This window comes from Scyliorhinus torazame, chromosome 9 (genome assembly GCF_047496885.1).
Source record: "Scyliorhinus torazame isolate Kashiwa2021f chromosome 9, sScyTor2.1, whole genome shotgun sequence".
In the NCBI taxonomy this organism is placed as follows: domain Eukaryota; kingdom Metazoa; phylum Chordata; class Chondrichthyes; order Carcharhiniformes; family Scyliorhinidae; genus Scyliorhinus; species Scyliorhinus torazame.
In genome coordinates this window covers 15,891,298-15,910,782 of record NC_092715.1, presented here as the reverse complement: position 1 = coordinate 15,910,782, position 19,485 = coordinate 15,891,298, and the positions used below count along the sequence as shown (strand labels likewise).

General features: G+C 47.1%; 1 protein-coding gene across 7 annotated transcripts in view; it reads left to right on the top strand.

Moving 5' to 3' along the window:
- Positions 1 to 18,908, top strand: part of lifra (LIF receptor subunit alpha a) — a 265,109-nt gene extending 246,201 nt beyond the window's left edge. For all 7 annotated transcript variants that reach the window (XM_072515625.1, XM_072515627.1, XM_072515629.1 and 4 more), the window contains 7 exons: positions 2,204 to 2,386; positions 4,433 to 4,534; positions 5,841 to 6,023; positions 7,060 to 7,215; positions 8,583 to 8,676; positions 9,898 to 9,973; positions 15,650 to 18,908. In XM_072515625.1, coding sequence (XP_072371726.1) covers positions 2,204 to 2,386; positions 4,433 to 4,534; positions 5,841 to 6,023; positions 7,060 to 7,215; positions 8,583 to 8,676; positions 9,898 to 9,973; positions 15,650 to 16,324 — 1,469 coding nt within the window. In that variant the 3' untranslated portion in view covers positions 16,325 to 18,908. The remainder of the gene's footprint in view (positions 1 to 2,203; positions 2,387 to 4,432; positions 4,535 to 5,840; positions 6,024 to 7,059; positions 7,216 to 8,582; positions 8,677 to 9,897; positions 9,974 to 15,649) is intronic.
- The last annotated feature ends 577 nt before the right edge of the window (positions 18,909 to 19,485 follow it).

The following is a 19,485-nucleotide window of genomic DNA, read 5'->3' as shown; positions in this document are numbered from 1 at the left end:
CGCAAACTTATGTTCATCAATCATTGACATAAGTCATAAAGTTGCTTATTATATAGTCTTTTGTGGGCGACGCTTGAAGTAGCATATGCATCGTATCAATTATTGTGGCCTGTAATTCTGTTCATTTTGTAATTTCACTACTGGACTGGAAGACCTGGACCAACAATCCAGGGAACTGAGTTCAAATTCGACCGGAATTGTAAAACTGGTGTAGGTATAACTGACCAAGAAGGTGTTGGATTGTTGTAAAAACTTGACTAGTTCTGCAGTGCCCATTAGGGAAGAGAGACCTACTGTCCTTACCTACATGTGACTCCCTGTTCCATGTCAGTGTGGCTGCATCTATTTTCCAAACTGACTTAGACAGTTCAAAAAGGCCGACTACCCACCAAGACCTTAGAGCAACTGAGGTAACTGGCATGGTGGCGGCACGGTGGCACAGTGGTTAGCATTGCTGCCTCACAGCGCCAGGGACCCCAGGGACCCGGGTTCAATTCCGACCGTGAGTCACTGTCTGTCTGGGGTTTGCACGCGGTCCCCACGTCTGTGTGGGTTTCCTCCGGGTGCTCCAGTTTCCTCCCACAGTCCAAAAGATGTGCAGGTTAGGTGGATTGGACATTCTGCAGTTGCCCCTTAGTGTCTAGAAGATTAGTTGGTGTTACGGGGATAGGGTGGGGGTATGGGCCAAGATAAGATGTTCCTTCGGAGGGTCGGTGCAGACTCGATTGGCCGAATGGCCTCCTTCTGCACTGTAGAGATTCCTGCTGTCTTTGCCCGTTAGATCACTTCCCCAAGTATGAATAAAATAAAAACAGGGTTGTTTTGTTTCGTTGCTAGAGAGGCTGAAGGCATTGCATAATTAAAGCCATAGTTTCCAGATTCAGGTTGCTGCCTGGTGGTGTTCCTGCTGGTCTGTTAAGTAGGAAGTAAATTGACCTGGCCCTGGTTCCTGGCCCTGGTGCCTATCCATTAACCTCCGCTGGAAAGTTTTATTTTAATAAATCGTTAGGTTCATAAACTGCATTTGGAAATGAGTTGTCACTTTCAATGTTTAGGCTGATGTACATGGTACCAGGAGGACACAGAGAGCCGCCAGGGACTGTGTCAGTCAAACAATGCCCCTAACCCTGAGTTCAGCCAGGGTCACAGATGAGTGACGCCATGCCGTCTGGGTTTTTGTTGTGCTACTAAAGCACTTGAATCAAAATAACTGGAGAACAAACCCTCTCCCTCCACCCATTGCACCCCTGTTTCATTCATAGCTGTTGCTAAGGTTGGATAGAATGAAAGAGGCCAACTTTAAAACTGTGTCTGAAGCAAAATGTTGGAAGTTGGGAGTAAAGGGGAACAATCCCATGGAATGATTGGAAGTGACAAAGGAGTTAATGTATCAAATCGATGACCTAATAATGTTGGGCAGCTACTTCCTGCATTAATAGTAATAATCCATATTGTCACAAGTAGGTTTACATTAACACTGCAATGAAGTTACTGTGAACAGCCCCATGTTATCACGGGCAGCAGGGTAGCATTGTGGATAGCACAATTGCTTCACAGCTCCAAGGTCCCAGGTTCAATTCCGGCTTGGGTCACTGTCTGTGCGGAGTCTGCACGTTCTCCCCGTGTCTGCGTGGGTTTCCTCCGGGCGCTCCGGTTTCCTCCCACAGTCCAAAGATGTGCAGGTTAGGTGGATTGGCCATGATAAATTGCCCTTAGTGTCCAAAATTGCCCTTAGTGGTGGGTGGGGTTACTGGGTTATGGGAATAGGGTGGAGGTGTTGACCTTGGGTAGGGTGCTCTTTCCAAGAGCCGGTGCAGACTCGATGGGCCGAATGGTCTCCTTCTGCACTGTAAATTCTATGATAATCACATCCCGGCGCCTGTTCGGGTACACGGAGGGAGAATTCAGAATGTCCAATTCACCTAACAGCACGTCTTTCGGGACCTGTGGGAGGAAACCGGAGCACCCGGAGGAAACCTACGCAGACATGGGGAGAACGTGCAGACTCTGCACAGACAGTGACCAAAGCCGGGAATCGAAAGATTCTCTGTAAACTTTTCCTTTAATCCCTCGACATTGGCACATGCAATGAGCTCCACGGTGTAGGTGGGTGGTCATAACCACATTGCCCCATGAGGTCCTTTTGGTTACAGTTCCTTCCACAGGTGAACAGCCCCTCAATTCTTTTCACTTTTCTTTCTAGATGTAAATTTGGAGTCGGTCAAAGTCAGTGGTGTAGGGGACGGATTCAACCTCACTTGGCAGAGGAACCAAGCCGAGAGCTGTGGTTACACCATACAGTGGTGTCCATTCCTGAATGACTCTGAGTGTAATATAACCTGGCAGAAATTTCCTTCAAACGTAACAAGTGTTGCACTAAAATCAGGTGAAGTATTTTAATCAAAAAATGGTTTACTTCAGATTGCTGTCTGACCATCCCACTTGCTTTCTCTTCATCTAATTCGCTCTGGACATCTATCTCTCTCTGTCTCTCTCTCTCCGCCTCTCTCTCTGTCTCTGTCTCTCTCTCTCTCTCTCTGCCTCTCTCCTCTCTCTCACCTCTCTATATATATATATATCTCTCCTCTCCTCTCTCTCCCTCTCTCTCACCTCTATATCTCTCTCTCTCTCTCTGTCTCTCTCTCTCTCTCTTCGCCTCTTTCTCTCTTTCTCTCTCCTCTCTCCTCTCTCTCCCTCTCTCTCACCTCTCTATATCTCTCTCTCTTTCTGTCGCTCTCTGTCTCTCGTTGGCGTGGACCCTCATCACTCTTTCTCACTGGCACACAACCTCTTCTCCCACTCCCCTCCCTGCTGCAGTTTTGTTGCCTTATTAAATTGGTGCCGAACAGGGTCACAGGCAGACCTTGGGAGACCATTCTGCCCCTCCAGCCCATCCTTCCTCCCGCAGCACTTAACCAGCACCTAACAACAGCAGTAGGAGCCTGCCCTGCTGTTCAATATGATCATGGCTGATGCTTTAAATCTGCCTACTCTCTCTCCATATCCTTGACACCTTTAGTCTGGAGATCTATCTATTTTGTTTGTAAATGTATTCAGTTACTTGGTCTCCACAGCTTTCTATGATAGAGAATTTCACTGGTTCACCACCTTCTGAGTGAAGATGTTTCTTCTCATCTCAGTCCTAAATGTCCCACCACGTATTTTTGTCCTACTCTCCGATCTAAACACTCTGTTTCAACGTACTTCTCGATATCAGTCCTATATCTTTTCCCAATTTGAACCACTGACCCTGCAGTGTGTGGTTTGACGTGAATGTTTGGGATTCCATCTCTTACACATACTATCCCATCGGAATCTCCTCTTTGCCCGACATTACGGCTGAAGGGCCCCAGATTAAAATTCCCTCTGACATTGTGCGGTCATCGGACCGTAGGAAATGGTAGCAGGAGTGGGCCATTCGGCCCATCGAGTCTGCTTGCCAGTCGAGGAGATCATGGCTGGTCTGCCTCAGCACCATTTTCCCACTCTGCTCTCCATATCCCATAATGCATTCAATATCTAGAGATCTATCCATTTCTGTCTGGAACGTATTGAGTAACAGCTTCCATAGTCCCCTGGGGTAGAGAACCCCAAAGATTCACCAGCCTGCGAGTGAGGAAATTCCGCCTTATTTCAATCCTAAATTGCCCACCCCTGATTCTAAGACCATGTCCACTGATTCTTCTCCCCTCTCTCTCTGCCGCTCTCTCTGTCACTCTCTGCCTCTCTCTGTGTCTCTCTCTCTCTCTGTCACTCTCTGCCTCTCTCTGCTTCTCTCTGCCTCTCTCTGTCTCTCCCTGCCCCTCCCTGCCACTCTCTGTCACTGTCACTCTCTGTCTCTGTCTCCCTCTCTCTCTCTGTCTCTCTCTCTCTGCCTCTCTCTGCCTCTCTCTGTCTCTCCCTGCCCCTCCCCGCCCCTCCCTGTCACACTCTGTCACTGTCACTCTCTGTCTCCCTCTCTCTCTCTCTCTGCCTCTCTCTCTCTCTCTCTCTCTCACTCTCTGTCACTCTCTGTCACCCTCTGTCTCTGTCTCCCTCTCTCTCTCTCTGTCACTCTGTCACCCTCTGTCTCTGTCTCCCTCTCTCTCTCTCTCTCTCTCTCTCTACCCCCAACACACACAATGGGGAAACATCATGCCTGCAGCTACCCTGCTGAGTATTGTAAGAATTTTGCAAGTTCCATTGAGACAGTGTTTCATTCTTCTGAACTCCGTCTCCCTATCTATACCACGGAGTGATATTTCCTTCACCAGCTCCTTGGTCTCTCCCAGTGGAAAAAAGTTGATTTGATGCTCGGTGCCTGTGTCACACTGATCTATTCTGAGACCACCTCATGCTAGCTTTACAAAGCTAAATTACTGGGAGACATAACTCTTAAAATGTGTGATTAGGTTTGAACTGTTTTGATAATGAGCTGCAATATTTCTTACAGATACCTTTCAAGATGGGGTACGGTACAACCTTGAGGTGCACGAGTGCAGGAATGATGGAGATTACCTACTGAAGAGGCTGGTTGGGTACACGCGTGAACTAGGTAAGTGGAGCCTAATCCAAGTGATAGCTGAATGTGGCGCAGTATTTAGCTGGTGTCAAAGGCAGTGCCACTGATCTCTGATTATTCAAAATAAATCCCGCCTTGTTCGGCCCTCTTATTAGAGATTGTAAATTTTTCTGTGTCTCCTGACCGGGGCTGGTTTAGCACAGTAGGCCAAATAGCTGGCTTGTAATGCCCGTTCAATTGTTCAATTCCCGTACCAGCCTCCCCGAACAGGCGCTGGAATGTGGCGACTGAGGGCTTTTCACAGTAACTTCATTGAAGCCTACTCGTGACAATAAGCGATTATTATTATTATTATTTTATTATTATATTATTATCTTTGCTTCCGAGCGAACAATCTTGCCCAGTTCTGCCTATCAATGCACCCATGTCATGGTGCAAAATATGGTTAAATTCCCCGGTGACCTTGACTGTCAAAGGCGCGGGATGCTGCCAGTCAATGTAATGGATGGTGGCAAATAAATTATAAACAAACTGATAACTGATAAAGGGCAGCACGGTAGCACAGTGGTTAGCACAAATGCTTCACAGCTCCAGGGTCCCAGGTTTGATTCCGGCTTGGGTCACTGTCTGTGCGGAGTCTGCACATCCTCCCCGTGTGTGCGTGGGTTTCCTCCGGGTGCTCCGGTTTCCTCCCACAGTCCAAAGATGTGTAGGTTAGGTGGATTGGCCTTGATAAATTGCCCTTAGTGTCCAAAATTGCCCTTAGTGTAGGGTGGGGTTACTGGGTTATGGGGATAGGGTGGTGGTGTGGACCTTGGGTAGGGTGCTCTTTCCAAGAGCCGGTGTAGACTCGATGGGCCGAATGGCCTCCTTCTGCACTGTAAATTCTATGAAAAACCCTGAGAGTGAATCTATCCAAATGTTCAGGGGAGTGACTGGGGAGTCTGGCTGAGAGTCAATAACGCGAAGGCACTGATTTAAAATAGTTGGTGAGAAAGCTGGGGGCGGGGTGGGGGGAGATGCCAATCACATATTTTGCACAGAGTCTGATCAGGAATGAGTTGCCTGCTCGGATCATTGCAGCTGATTCAGTGGTTAACACTGGAAAGGAAATTTGGTTAAATACCTGGAAAGGAAAGTTTTTTGAGGTTATTGAATCAACCCTGTAAAACTAGCTTTAAACAAATCATAACTCTGAAATGATGGCTCAGTTTTTGACATGACACAATGAGAACACCTGGTACCACTATTTTCTGAGTGTTTGGTGAAGAGTACACTGTGAGATGTGCAGTATGGTAACGTCCTAATACTGTCCCTGGTCTTTGATTACACTCCTTAGCCCCATCTGAGGCTCCGAAACTGAGCATCAAGGAAACTACCGGAAATTCGGTGCATATCCAATGGGATAACATTCCTGTGGTCAAACAGCGAGGATTCATTGAGGGGTTCAAGGTTTATTACAGTAAACTGTACAATGATTCAGCAGCCTTCAAGCCCACGGACGTACAGATACAGAATATAGGTAAATATGCAAGGGTTGATCTTATGATGTGTTCCTGCTGGGTGAGCCTTCCCATAAAGAGTAATGTTCATAATTTCGGCCTTCTAATCCCTGGAAGCTCATAATGTGACTCATTTATGTTTGCCAGAAGTGACTTGCGTTCATGCGCAGGGGCCTGTTCTCTACAAACAAAAGCAATGTGTTCAAGCCTTCCGTCTTTTTTGAATTGCCCGGAGCACCTATTGTTCCCTTTTGTTTTATCCGTGGCATTGCCTCAGCCAATCAGAGTTGACTTGCCGACCAATCCACACCCTTTTCTCCTACAGTATAAACTATTGTGAAAGTTTGAAATTTGGCATTCTTGCATTTGTCCTGATGAGTGCAAGATGAAAAACTTTGCAAAATGTCTCTCTTTTCAGTTCGGTATTACCAATCAAATATTTATAATCCTGTGGGAAGCCTCGGGCCTTGGCACTGAGGTGCCTGAACCAGTAACACAATAATAGCAAGTGCCGGGAAGGGGAATTTTATCACTGCTACTACATTTGGTTCCGCAGTCATTGTTTTGTAAATCTGCAAATTTGTAAATTTGCAAATCTGGGCAATTTGTTCGATAAATCACAGGCAAGTCAGCCCCATTTGCATCTGTATTTCCTGTTTGTTGAATTTTGGGGCCTGGAGGTTTGGAAAAGGCTGTGCTTAGCGCTGCTGTCACATCCAAGATGAGCTGGGAGTTGTGCATTTTGACACTCGGGCCTGTGAGGCTCAGTGTTAACTTAGCAGTTTTTTTTCAGTCCTTAAGCTGTTGGGAAGGTGGAAAGGCAAAAATGAGCTAAGATATTGTTAGGCGAAGAAAGTTAAATGGATTTGATGGAGGACACCGATTCAATGTGATTGGCAAAAAGGGTGGGGGGGTGGGGGTGAAGAGGGGTGTGCAGGGGGTGTTGAAAGACGTGGCAAAAACACGATTGGCTGAGTGGCGCACTGTACTGTATGGTCCTATGTTCACCACCATCTCTAAGAGTCCCTGATTTTCTGCTTTCCCCATTTTCGATAGTTGGTTCACCGCCAAAGATCATAAACATCTCCGACACAAAGACATTTACGATCACCGGCCTCGAGCCTGGGACGACCTACAAAGTGGCACTCAGCGCATACACTGGAGGAGGAGAGAGTCCCAGCAGAGGTGTCACTGTGACTACGCCAAATAGTCGTAAGTCCGTCCATACAGAGCGCTCACAGCAGCCTGCTAGTGTCATGGTAAAGGATCGGAAGTTGCCTCCGATGTGATATGATTTGTGCTCGTTATCTGGGCTGGTGGGACTTCGTATGTTTGTGTGATATTGTTCTGAGACTCAAGGGTTTGAACTGAAATAGTTCCGCTCTAATATTCAAATCCCCTCCAGCCACTGTGCTCAGTTAACCACGCAATTAACCTGGGGCACTGAAAGAGAGATTTGCAGTTACAGTGTCCATCACATCTCTCTGAATCGTGCATTACGATTTTAATGCAATTTGCTGATAATAACTCATAGAATCATAGAATTTACAGTGCAGAAGGAGGCCATTTGGCCCATCGAGTCTGCACCAGCCCTTGGAAAGAGCACCCTACTTAAGCCCACACCTCCACCCTATCCCCGTAACCCAGCAACCCTACCAAACCTCAGGACAATTTAGTATGGCCAATCCACCTACCTCATTGGCTGTTCAGTGCTCAGTTTTTATTCCTTGCCGGGATTGGCAAGTATTTGTGCCCATCCCCTAATTGCCCCTGAACTGAGTGGCTTGCTGGGCAGTCAAGGGTTGCCCACATTGCTGCGGGCAGGTTTAGCTCACTTGGCTGGACAGCTGGTCCGTGATGCAGAGCGAGGTCAGCGGCGCGGGTTCAAACCCCGCACCGGCTGAGAGTATTCATGAAGACCCCGCCTTCTCAACATGCCCCTCGCCTGAGGTGTGGTGATCCTCAGGTTAAATCACCACCAGTCCGCTCTCCTCCTCAAAGGGAAAGCTGCCTAAATTCACTTGGGACTATGGTGAGTTTACTTACATTGCCGTGGGACTAGGAAGAACGGCAGATTTCCTTCTGGAGATATACGTTCACCATGACTGAGACCAGCTTTCAGTCCCAGAATTATTAATTTATTAATTGAATGAACGACTCCCCACTCTTTCTTGGTGAAAATTTAACCCATGTCCCCAGAACCTCTGGGTTTCCAGTTTATTATACCTCTGCCTCCTCCTTCCCCACCCACAGGATGTGATATAGGCACGGTATGGAATATACTTTAAATGAAGATTTGTGTGCGAGTGATTTTGATGAATGTTATTTTGTTTTGTCTTTGTTAATAACAGAATATACTGCAGTGGGGGTAGTGTAAAGGAGATGTGGGTGGTTGAGATTAGATTGTACTCTCTCCTCATGGTCAGTCAGTTCTTCTGTATGATGTACATCACAAACTTCACATCCCACCTATTGGTCCCACATTAAGATGCAATCCTCTCTCTCCCTGCACCCCCCAGTCCCTGTCGTGAATAATCTGTCTGTTAGCTTTCTAATGTTTGTTTTTCTTCCCCAATCAGCTATTGCAGTGATCCTTGGGGTTACCCTGCCCTTGGTGGGGATTATAACACTGGGAATCATTCTCAGTATCTTCTGTTACCGGAAGCAAGAATGGTAAGTTCCCTTTTAATGATCAACCGTTTCAAACAATCTGTTAATTTCAGGCAGTTTAATCTTCCTGCCTCCCTTTAAGGACTAGACAGCTGGCTTGTAATGCAGAACAAGGCCAGCAACACAGGTTCAATTCCCGTACCGTCTGATAATTCTGAATTCTCCCTCTGTGTACCTGAACAGGCGCCGGAACGTGGCGACTAGGGGCTTTTCACAGTAACTTCATTTGAAGCCTACTTGTGACAATAAAAAGATTATTAAATAAATCTTAAGACTTGCCTTTTCATCTTTTAGCCTGCTCTCAATCTTCGCCAGCACCCCCTGAAACTCTACCCTGCCCTCGGTTTTAAGCTTACTCGCACCTCCCATTACCAGATTTACGATATCTGTTCTCTTTTCCTGTCCTTCCTGGAGTTTCCGACTGAGGTTTCTCTTCTCACTCCACATCTACCTAATCCAGCATTAGTATCAGTGGCTGAAATCGGAACGAGCATGCAGTCTGGATTTGTTATGGTGTTGGAGGACGCTCTTAATGAAATGAACCAGTGATTTTACAATCTGTTTAAAACTCTGTGCAGACCCTGAGCTGGGGCTGGGTGTTGGAAACATAACCTGGGGGAGGGGATCATAGAATCCAGACAGTGCAGAAGGAGGCCATTTGGCCCATCGGGTCGGCACTGACCCTCCGAAAGAGCACTCTATCGAGGCTCAATTCCAGCCCTATCCCCATAACCCTGCCTTGCCGTTGGCAACTAAGGAGTAATGTGCTGTGAGGCAGCAGTACTAACAACGTGTGCCTTGGGTGGTGGTGGGGGGGGGACTCTGCTCAATGCCTGACCTGGCTGCGAGTAGTGCACAAGGGCGGCACGTTAGCACAGTGGTTAGCACAGTTGCTTCACAGCACCAGTGACCCAGGTTCGATTCCTGGCTTGGGTCACTGTCTATGCGGAATCTGCACGTTCTCCCCGTGTCTGCGTGGGTTTCCTCCGGGTGCTCCGGTTTCCTCCCACAAGTTCCGAAAGGCGTGCTGTTGGGTGAATTGGACATTCTGAATTCTCCCTCCGTGTACCCGAACAGGCGTCGGAGTGTGGCGACTAGGGGCTTTTCACAGTAACTTCATTGCAGTGTTAATGTAACCCTACTTGGGACACTAATAAAGATTATTATTATGATATGTGGGGAGAATTGAATCACTGACTCTTTCCTTCTTTCTGTCTTTTCCAGGATTAAAGAGACATTTTATCCTGATATTCCCGATCCAAAGAATAGTAAAATCCTTCAGGATGGGAACCTCCCTCAGGTATATTCCAACGAAGCACTGGGTGAAGGAGCATTTTGTGTGTGTGTGTGTGTGTACCAGTTAATCAGGCATAACCTTCCCCAAGAAAGTCCTACTCCTTCCCGTGATTAGTCAATGCATTTCCAAATGAAGGCTTGTGCTGTGCCTCAGAATTGTTTCCAATGGTTCGCCAAAGTTAAACTAACTGGCAGAGAAATACTCGGGTTACCCCTTCCTTCTTAACCAATGGTTCAATGTTGGCCCCGTTCCAGTTGGTCAGAGCTTTTTCAAGTTCCTTCCTTGCTTCTGTTGAAATGGGATATGTTTAATCCAGGCGAAGTGATTCATTTACTCTTCATTCTTTTACAATGTTTTTCCCGTCCAATATTTTGCGCTCTTCTTCCTTAACTACAATGTCACCATCGGGTCCCTGCTTGGTGAAGACACTGCAAAATATTCATTCCCCAAGTCCTCTGCCTCCACACCTCGGTTACTTTTTATTCCCAACTCTCGCTTCGGATTTTCCTTGATTCTACTTGCCAGTATTTTTTCTCGCCCTTTGATTTTCTAATTTCCCTTTTGATTTCACTCGCGCACTTTCCTATTTCCTGCTCTCTGCCGTCTCGACCTCTTATCTGACATCAGCTTCTCTTTCTTGCCTCCTAGGCGGTTGGTCATCAAAGGGACTCTAGATTTTGTTTTTCTTGTCTTTTTCTTTGTCGGGCCTCAGCACCTTATGAATCTCCTTCTTAAGTGTTTCTGTTGCTCTAACACACATTCACCCTTTCAGACACACACAAAATAGGAGCAGGAGGAGGTCATTCGGCCCTTCGAGCCTGCTCTGCCATTCATTATGATCATGGCTGATCCTTGATCTCGCTACCTTATCCCTGCCCCCCATACCCCTTGGCTGTTTCCAGTCCACTTTTGCTAAATTGCCTCTCAGCCTGGTATAGAACATAGAACATTACAGCGCAGTACAGGCCCTTCAGCCCTCGATGTTGCGCCGACCTGTGAAACCACTCTACACTATTCCCTTATCGTCCATATGTCTATCCAATGACCATTTGAATGCCGTAATGTTGGCGAGTCCACTACTGTTGCAGGCAGGGCATTCCACGCCCTTACTACTCTCTGAGTAAAAAACCTACCTCTGACATCTGTCCTATATCTATCTCCCCTCAATTTAAAACTATGTCCCCTTGTGCTAGACATCACCATCCGAGCAAAAAAGGCTCACACTGTCCACCCTATCTAATCCTCTGATCACCTTGTATGCCTCAATTAAGTCACCTCTTAACCTTCTCTCTAACGAAAACAGCCTCAAGTCCCTCAGCCTTCCCTCATAAGATCTTCCTTCCAGACCAGGCAACATTCTGGTAAATCTCCTCTGCACCCTTTCCAATGCGTCCACATCCTTCCTATAATGCGGCAACCAGAATTGCACGCAATACTCCAAATGCGGCCGCACCAGAGTTTTGTACAGCTGCAACATGACCTCATGGCTCCAAAACTCAATCCCTCTACCAATAAAAGCTAACACGCTGTACGCCTTTTTAACAACCCTCTCAACCTGGGTGGCAACTTTCAGAGATCTATGTACATGGACACCGAGATCTCTCTGCTCATCCACACTGCCAAGAATCTTACCATTAGCCCAGTACTCTGTCTTCCTGTTATGGCAAATGACAAACAGCAGTAAGATTGGACTTGCATCAATTTGGAATCTTTACTTCTATTTTATCTTTGTCCTTTTCCAGAACTATTCTAAATCGAACTGAGTTATGGTGACCGCCACAAAAGTGCTCGCTCACTGATGCATCTTCCACCTGCCTAGTTTCATTCCCCAAAACTAAATCCCTCCACCCAACCCCTCTTGTGGAGTTTGCTGCATACTGTTTCAAAGACCTTCTATTGGAGGCAGTTTAGGAATTCTCTGCCCTTGCATCTTTCACAGAAGTCCCCTCACCAACACTTGGAGGTTGGCAGCGAATGAATTTTTAAAAAGCAGAATTCGTATTAGCGCAATCCAGTTAAAATTTCTAGCTTTCAAAATTAGTATTGATAGAAAAAGTAGGGCTGGAGAAATGAATGGGACTGAAGGTTGATACATCCCCTGGACCCGATGATCTACATCTCAGAGTGTTGAAGGAGGTTACTGATCATCTTACAAGATTCTCTAGACTCTGGAATGGTTCCCGCAGATTTGAAGGAATGGCCCCATTAGAAAGGAGGGAGAGAGAAATCGGGGAACTGCTGACCTGTTAACCTGACATCAGGGAAAGTGCGAGAATCCATTATAACCAATCACTCAGATTGTTATTACAGGGTTGGGCAAAGTTTCTTGGGATGTTGCTAACAGCATAGATGTGGGGAATACGGTGAAGGTGGTACATTTGGATTTTTAGAAGGCTTTCAAAATACTTCCACGTAAGAGATTAGTAAAGATGTGAAGTTATCCACTTTGGTGGGAAAGTGCAGTGTTTCCGATCCCCTGAGACCCCCATTAGTGCTGCTCTGTCAGACGAAATGAAAATGAAATGAAAATCGCTTATTGTCACAAGTAGGCTTCAAATTAAGTTACTGTGAAAAGCCCCTAGTCGCCACATTCCGGCGCCTGTTCAGGGAGGCTGGTACGTCTGTAGGGACTGTATAGAACCTCAGTTAGGCCACACTTGGGAGTATAGTGTTCAATTCTGGTTGCCACACTACCAGAAGGATGTGGAGGCTTTAGAGAGGGTGCAGAAGAGATTTACCAGAATGTTGCCTGGTATGGAGGGCATTAGCTATGAGGAGCGGTTGAATAAACTCGATTTGTTCTCACTGGAACGACGGGGGTTGAGGGGCGACCTGATACAGGTCTACAAAATTATGAGGGGCGGGGACAGAGTGGATAGTCAGAGGCTTTTCCCCGGGGTAGAGGGGTCAATTACTAGGGGGCACAGGTTTAAGCTGCGAGGGGCAAGGTTTAGAGGAGATGTACGAGGCAAGTTTTTACACAGTGGGAAGTGGTGCCTGGAACTCGCTACCAGAGGAGGTGGTGGAAGCAGGAACGATAGTGACATTTAAGGGGCATCTTGACAAATACATGAATAGGATGGGAATAGAGGGATACGGACCCAGGAAGTGTAGAAGATTTTAGTTTAGACGGGCAGCATGGTCGGCGCAGGCGAGGAGGGCCGAAGGGCCTGTTCCTGTGCTGTACCTTTCTTGGTTCTTTGTAGTACTGAACGGCACGCCCGAGATGAAGGGGCTAAATCCCAACGCCTTGGGAAACTGCATATTAAAGTGAGACTAGCTGTCTCGCTCTAATATGCAGATTTGGCAAAAGTGATCCTGCCCAAAATTGGCAGGATTCCCATCGCAACGTCTCGCAAGATTCATGTTACATCTCACGAGGCGTTGCCGTTCAATCATGCCCTTAATGTCCATAGGATCACTAAACAGTGCAAAGGAGGCCATTCAGCCCATCGAGTCTGAAAGAGCCTCCTACTTAGCCCCCCCCCCCCCCCCCGCCCTATCTCCATGACCCCATCTAACCTTTGGACAATAGTGGGCAATTTAGCATGGCCAGTCCACCTAACCTGCACATCTTTGGGTGTCCAAAGTTCATAGGGTGTTCATAAGTCAGGTAAAGTTAACATGCAGGTGCAACCAGCCATTAGGAAGACAAATGGTATGTTGACCTTTTATTGCAAGAGGATTTGAGTACAGGAGAAAAGACATTTTACTGCAATTGTGTTGAATCTTAGTGAGACTGTACCTGAAGTATTGTGTACAGTCATAGCCTCCGTATCTGCTCATAAAGGTGGTGCAGGCTAACCCCTGGGATGGCGGGACTGTCCTGTGAGGAGAGATTGAGGAGACTGGGTTTGTATTGTCCAGAGTTTGGAAGAATGAGAGGTGATCTCATTGGAACCTACAAAACTCTTGCAGGGCGTGACTGGTAGATGTGAATAGGATGTTTACCCTGGCTGCAGAGGGTAGCAGAGATCCAGAACAATGGGACACTATCCCAGAATAAGGGGCAGGCTGCTTAGGACTGAGATGAGGAGGAATCCCTTCACCCAGAGGTTGGTGAATCTTTGGAATTCTCGACCCCAGGGAGCTGGGCAAGCTCAGTCATTGATCACGTTCAAGATCAAGAATGACAGATTTTTCAATATTAAAGGCATCAAGGGATAGGGAGATAGCGTGGGCTGGAAGATCAGCCTTGGTTGAATGTCCTATTTTTGCCCTATTTATCCCTACAGTGCAGAAGGGGGCCATTGGACCCATCAAGTCTGCACTGACCCACTGAAAGAGCCCCCCACCCAGGCCTAATCCCCGTAGACCCACCTAACCTGCACATCTTTGGACTGTGGGAGGAAACCGGAGCACCCGGAGGAAACCCACGCAGCCACGGGGAGAACGTGCAGACTCCGCACAGACAGTCACCCGAGGCTGGAATCGAACCTGGGTCTTTGGCGCTGTGAGGCAGCAGTGCTAACCACTGTGCCACCCATAATAGCCACATCTGACACATCATTCAAACTGATTTTGCAACAGTTCTATTTTCCTTCTGTCAACATTTTAAATCAGTTCAGCATTATTATAAGCGTTAACTTAAAAAGAACATTATGAGTAATGAATTCATAAACAATGTGCGCTTTGCTTCTATCATGGGCACATCCAAAATCAATCCAGGAGTAACCTGTGAATGTGTACGTGAAAGTTTGTATATATGTGCTTGTGTCTGTTGAAGTGTGTTTTTGAATGGATGTGTGTAGGGAGAGGGCTAGATCGGCATTGGTACGATACCTTCTCTATTCTACACTGTCATGACTCAATCCTAGCCATTCTGTCGGTGTGCGAGGCTGAATGCCCCTTGTTTGGGTTTAATTTGAGGCTGAACCAGGTGGTCTGTGCTACTTACCCCAGACGGGTTCATTGTTGGAGCCCCAGGGTTTTGATTCCTCCTCACCCGCCTCAAAATCGAATCTCAAATGGGTAGGGTGCTCCTGGCTAGACAGACACTGACTGGAAACTCACCACTGCTGGGCAGTGGTATGGTATGTTTTTTGCAACTATTGGACGGCACGGCAGCAGTGGTTAGCAGTTACTTCACAGCTCCAGGGTCCCAGGTTCGATTCCCCGCTGGGTCACTGTCTGTGCGGAGTCTGCACATCCTCCCTGTGTCTGCATGGGTTTCCTCCGGGTGCTCCGGTTTCCTCCCACAGTCCAAAGATGTGCAGGTTGGGTGGATTGGCCATGCTAAATTGCCCTTTAGTGTCCAAAAAGGTTAGGTGGTGTTACTGGGTTACGGGGATAGGGTGGAGGTGTAGGCTTTAGTAGGGCACTCTTTCCAAGGGCCGGCGCAGACTCGATGGGCCGAATGGCCTCGTGCACTATAAATTCTATGATTCTATGATTTCCTGTGCACAGATTAGTTGGGGCGTCTGAGTTTTGACTCTACCAGCCTGTGAGAAATTACCTGGACTCCGTGAAATAGGTTTATTCCCTGTGGGGAGAGAGAACATGCTTGTTCCATATTGAGCTACAGAGTAACTCCGACTGTGCAAGTTTCTGTGTAATTGGATTGAACACTGATGCATGATGGGGAGGGTGGGAGTTTCAGCACCTTTAATACCGTTGATCAGATACAGATATCTTAATCCAGCAGGAACTCAGTCTTTTCAATTCTCTTAATCTTTATAGGGCGGCAACTTGTGCAAAACTCTGGAACCGAAGGATTGTACACCCAACGAGGTCCAGGTTGTTGAAGAGAAACCTATTGCAATGGAGACTGAAAAGGCGCTCGAGGGGAACGATAAGGGTGAGGATGTTCCTGAGGATTCCTCTGATGCTGACAACCAGAATCAAGGTGTCGTACCGTACAGTCCGCACCGAGTGCCTGCCGAGTCCTCGGGGAAGACTAACCCAGCATTCGAGGCAGCGGCCTTGCCATCTGTCTACGCCAGCGAAGTGACGTATACAAGTATACGGGATCCTGGATATCAGCAGCAGGAGACACCAGGGGATGGTTCGATCGAGGACACAACGGAGGTGATTGTCAAATCGGGTTATCAACCTCAGATCCACAGGGCCACCAATGTTGCACCAAACAGGGAGCAGCCCGAGGTTGAGGAGCTAGTGCCTCATGCCAGTGCCTATCAGCCGCAAGCTCATCGCCAATCCTGGAGCCTAGATTCCGGAGATTTCCCACTGCCTGAGACGGAATCCATTGGCAGTCCCACCTCCATCAATTCCCAAGCATTCCTGATTCCAGAGAGGCTGTTGGGAGAGGAACTCGACTTCAGACCCAATGTCAAATTATGGTCCCTCCCCTTCTTCCAGAACTCCAGAATGTCCTCCGATTCCAACAACAGCTGAGGACAGGCACGGGGAGGGGGAAAGGGCCGGTGTAGATCTGGAGGGACCTGGGTGAAAACCTTTGCTGTTGGTTTGTGCCCCGTTTCTGCTCGGAGAGAATTCCCCGTCACCCAGAACACTAACACCACAGCGGCCCTCGAGTGGGGAAGCCTGCTTGATTCAGGCTTTTGGGAAGGGAGAGCAGCTTGTTTTCACAACACTATAATTAACCTCCTCTTAAAGCTCAGAGGCCGAAATTGGGAGAGTGTTTGTAGCTATAATAAACCAGACTGAGCTAAAACTGTCACAGCACTGAGGAGGATACAATCAGGTCACTGCTGTCTCTCACTGTATACGCTATTGCCAGAGCTGGCGGCAGGGCTGAATAGCCTTCTCATTGGCTCCCTATTGGTCTGTTATCTTGGACAGCAATTACACTATTTATCAGTAGAAGAAAATCGGGGGACAGCCAATGACAATTATCAAACTTATCAAAATGTGACGAGTACTTTAAGGGATCTTTGGTTTAATTGATGCCGATGTGCACAGTGAGACTGTGTGAAATCAGCTTCTTGCTGCTCAGTAACTATTGGCTGATGTCTTAGAGGGTTCTTGTCCAAAGCTCCTGTTTTACCTCCCGTGGGAGATTACTGAGATTGGATGATGTCTGTTCGGAGTGAGGCTGATGGGGAAAGTCATCTTCTTGTTTCCATTTCTGACTTGTGTGTTTGTGACATAACCCTGAATATGATGCCCAAATCTCCCCTTCAATCCACCTCTGGCCACCGTGTGGATATTTAACATCAGGTTCAGCCTTAATTACCTCTTTTTTTGGGAGTTCAGAGTTCATTTATGTGTAGACCAATGAGAAGTAGCATTAGGAATTGGGCTCTATCTCATAACTCTCTATCCCCCCAAAGAACTGTCATGTTGGACTCGAAATGGTAGCATTCATTCTCTCTCCGCCGAAGCTGCTGGGATTTTTCATCACGTTTTATTTCAGATTTCCAGAATCTACAGTATTTTGCTTTTATCTCAACCATCCTCCTCCCCTGGGGGGGCAGCCGGACCCTTCCCCTGGCCGAGCCACCACAACTCCTATTTCCCAGCAGCCCAGCCAACTCTCCTACCTGGCTTAGATTAAACCACCAGCAGGGGTGGCCTGTGCTTGGAGCATGAGAACAGGCTGTGACGACAGTTTGTTCTCACTGGAACGAGGGAGGTTGAGGGGCGACCTGATAGAGGTCTACACAATTATGAGGGGCATAGACAGAGTGGATAGTCAGAGACTTTTTCCCAGGGTAGAGGGGTCAATTACTAGGGGGCACAGGTTTAAGGTGCGAGAGGCAAGCTTTAGAGGAGATGTACGAGGCAAGCTTTTTTACACAGAGGGTAGTGGGTCCCTGGAACTCTCTGCTGGAGGAGGTGGTGGAAGCAGGGACAATAGTGATGTTTAAGGGGCATCTTGACAAATACATGAATAGGATGGGAATAGAGGGATACGGACCCCGGAAGTGTAGAAGATTTTAGTTTAGACGGGCAGCATGGTCAGCGCAGGCTTGGAGGGCTGAAGGGCCTGTTCCTGTGCTGTACTTTTCTTTGTTCTTGTTTGGACACTCCAGGTGCTGGACAGAACTGTTCACTCAGCTCTCCTGTCTCAAAGGAATACGCCTCCGTATTCATCCGTAACTTTGTTTTGTGAGAGCTAAGGGAAGCTTATGAAGAGCTGATAGTTTGAGGGGGAAGAGGGGAAAGTAAACGAGAAAACCTCAGTTGCAGATTATGGGACAGCAGCGAATATAAACACTCCTGTCAAAAATTGGAATGCCTCACCAAGGAGACATTCTACAGCGCGTTGTGCAAAACGGCAGAGCTTACAGAAAAAGGAGGCGATTGCTCCTGTGATCTATAACATTGGATCTTTGCTACTCATTCAGTCAGATTAGTGGTGCATTTGATTTTCAGCTTGTTTAATCAACTAACCTGGCACATAGCTGGGATCCATCTATATTCTAAATGTCAAATGAAGAGCGACCTGCAATGTATTTACCCTTTTCTCCAGCCGGATGGGGAGAGAACGGAGAGGAAGAATGCAGCTTTGTATGAAGGTGGGCCCTCTTGTTACCCCGATACTGGATGTGGAGTGACAACAGTGTTTATTTTTTAGAAACTGGTACCAAATATTAAGAAAAACAAATATAACATTAATGTTCTCTACGTGCTAACACTTACTTCATATGAGTACATGTGCATGTTGATGTAGGTGTGCGTACAGCTGTGTACACATACATTTACAGATATACACATCCCTCTGGATGCAGAGACAAGGACTGAGCCATTTCAATGTAAATATTCTGATTTGTAACTCTAAAATGTGTGAAGTTCAATGTCTTAACATTCCTGTTGATGAACAGGCTTGTGTTTTGCTCTTTCTGTGCATGTTAACCCATTTATTATAAAGTAATGTCATACGCTAGTATTACTGACAGTAATTATTATACTACAGTCTATTTTTTGTTGAAGTATGTGGTAGATACTGTTTGAACCATAATTTTAATAATCATTAAATTGACGGGATGGAATCCCAGAGGATATGGACAAGAAACTGATCCTGTGCAAATAATTTTTGTGTTGCCTTTTGGGTTCTGTATGGTACATAATCCTGTTCCCTGTGGCAAAGCCTCCCCAACGCTCTGCATCGTAGAGGTAGCCATTCTCTTCAACTTTCCATACCCTCCCAAGACTGTGCACAGTACATGAACCTCTCCTGCTCTCTCTGTCTTACCCCCGACTCCCCCTCACATTTGAGCCAGCCCCAATTGGAGAGGTATAAAGAGCTCAGCTTGTTGGCAGTGTTTAGTTTGCCCAGATCTTGTGTAAGCTACGTTGTCTTTCCCCCCATCAACTCTCTCTGCCCCTTTCCCCAGCTGCCGAACATTCCATGCTCTGCACCTCTACCAGTGACGACCTTATGGGAACACCACGCACCAGTTCATAAAGCACCAGTTCCTGGTTTCCATTTTGCATTCACAAATGAATTCAAGGGAAAGTAGAACCAGAGAAAGGTTACAGTGTAGAAAGAGGCCATTCAGCCCATTGTGGCTGTGGCAGACAAAAAAGAGAAAATTGAAACTAGCCGCTCATTTTAACCACACTTTCCAGCACCTGGTTCGAGTCGAGCG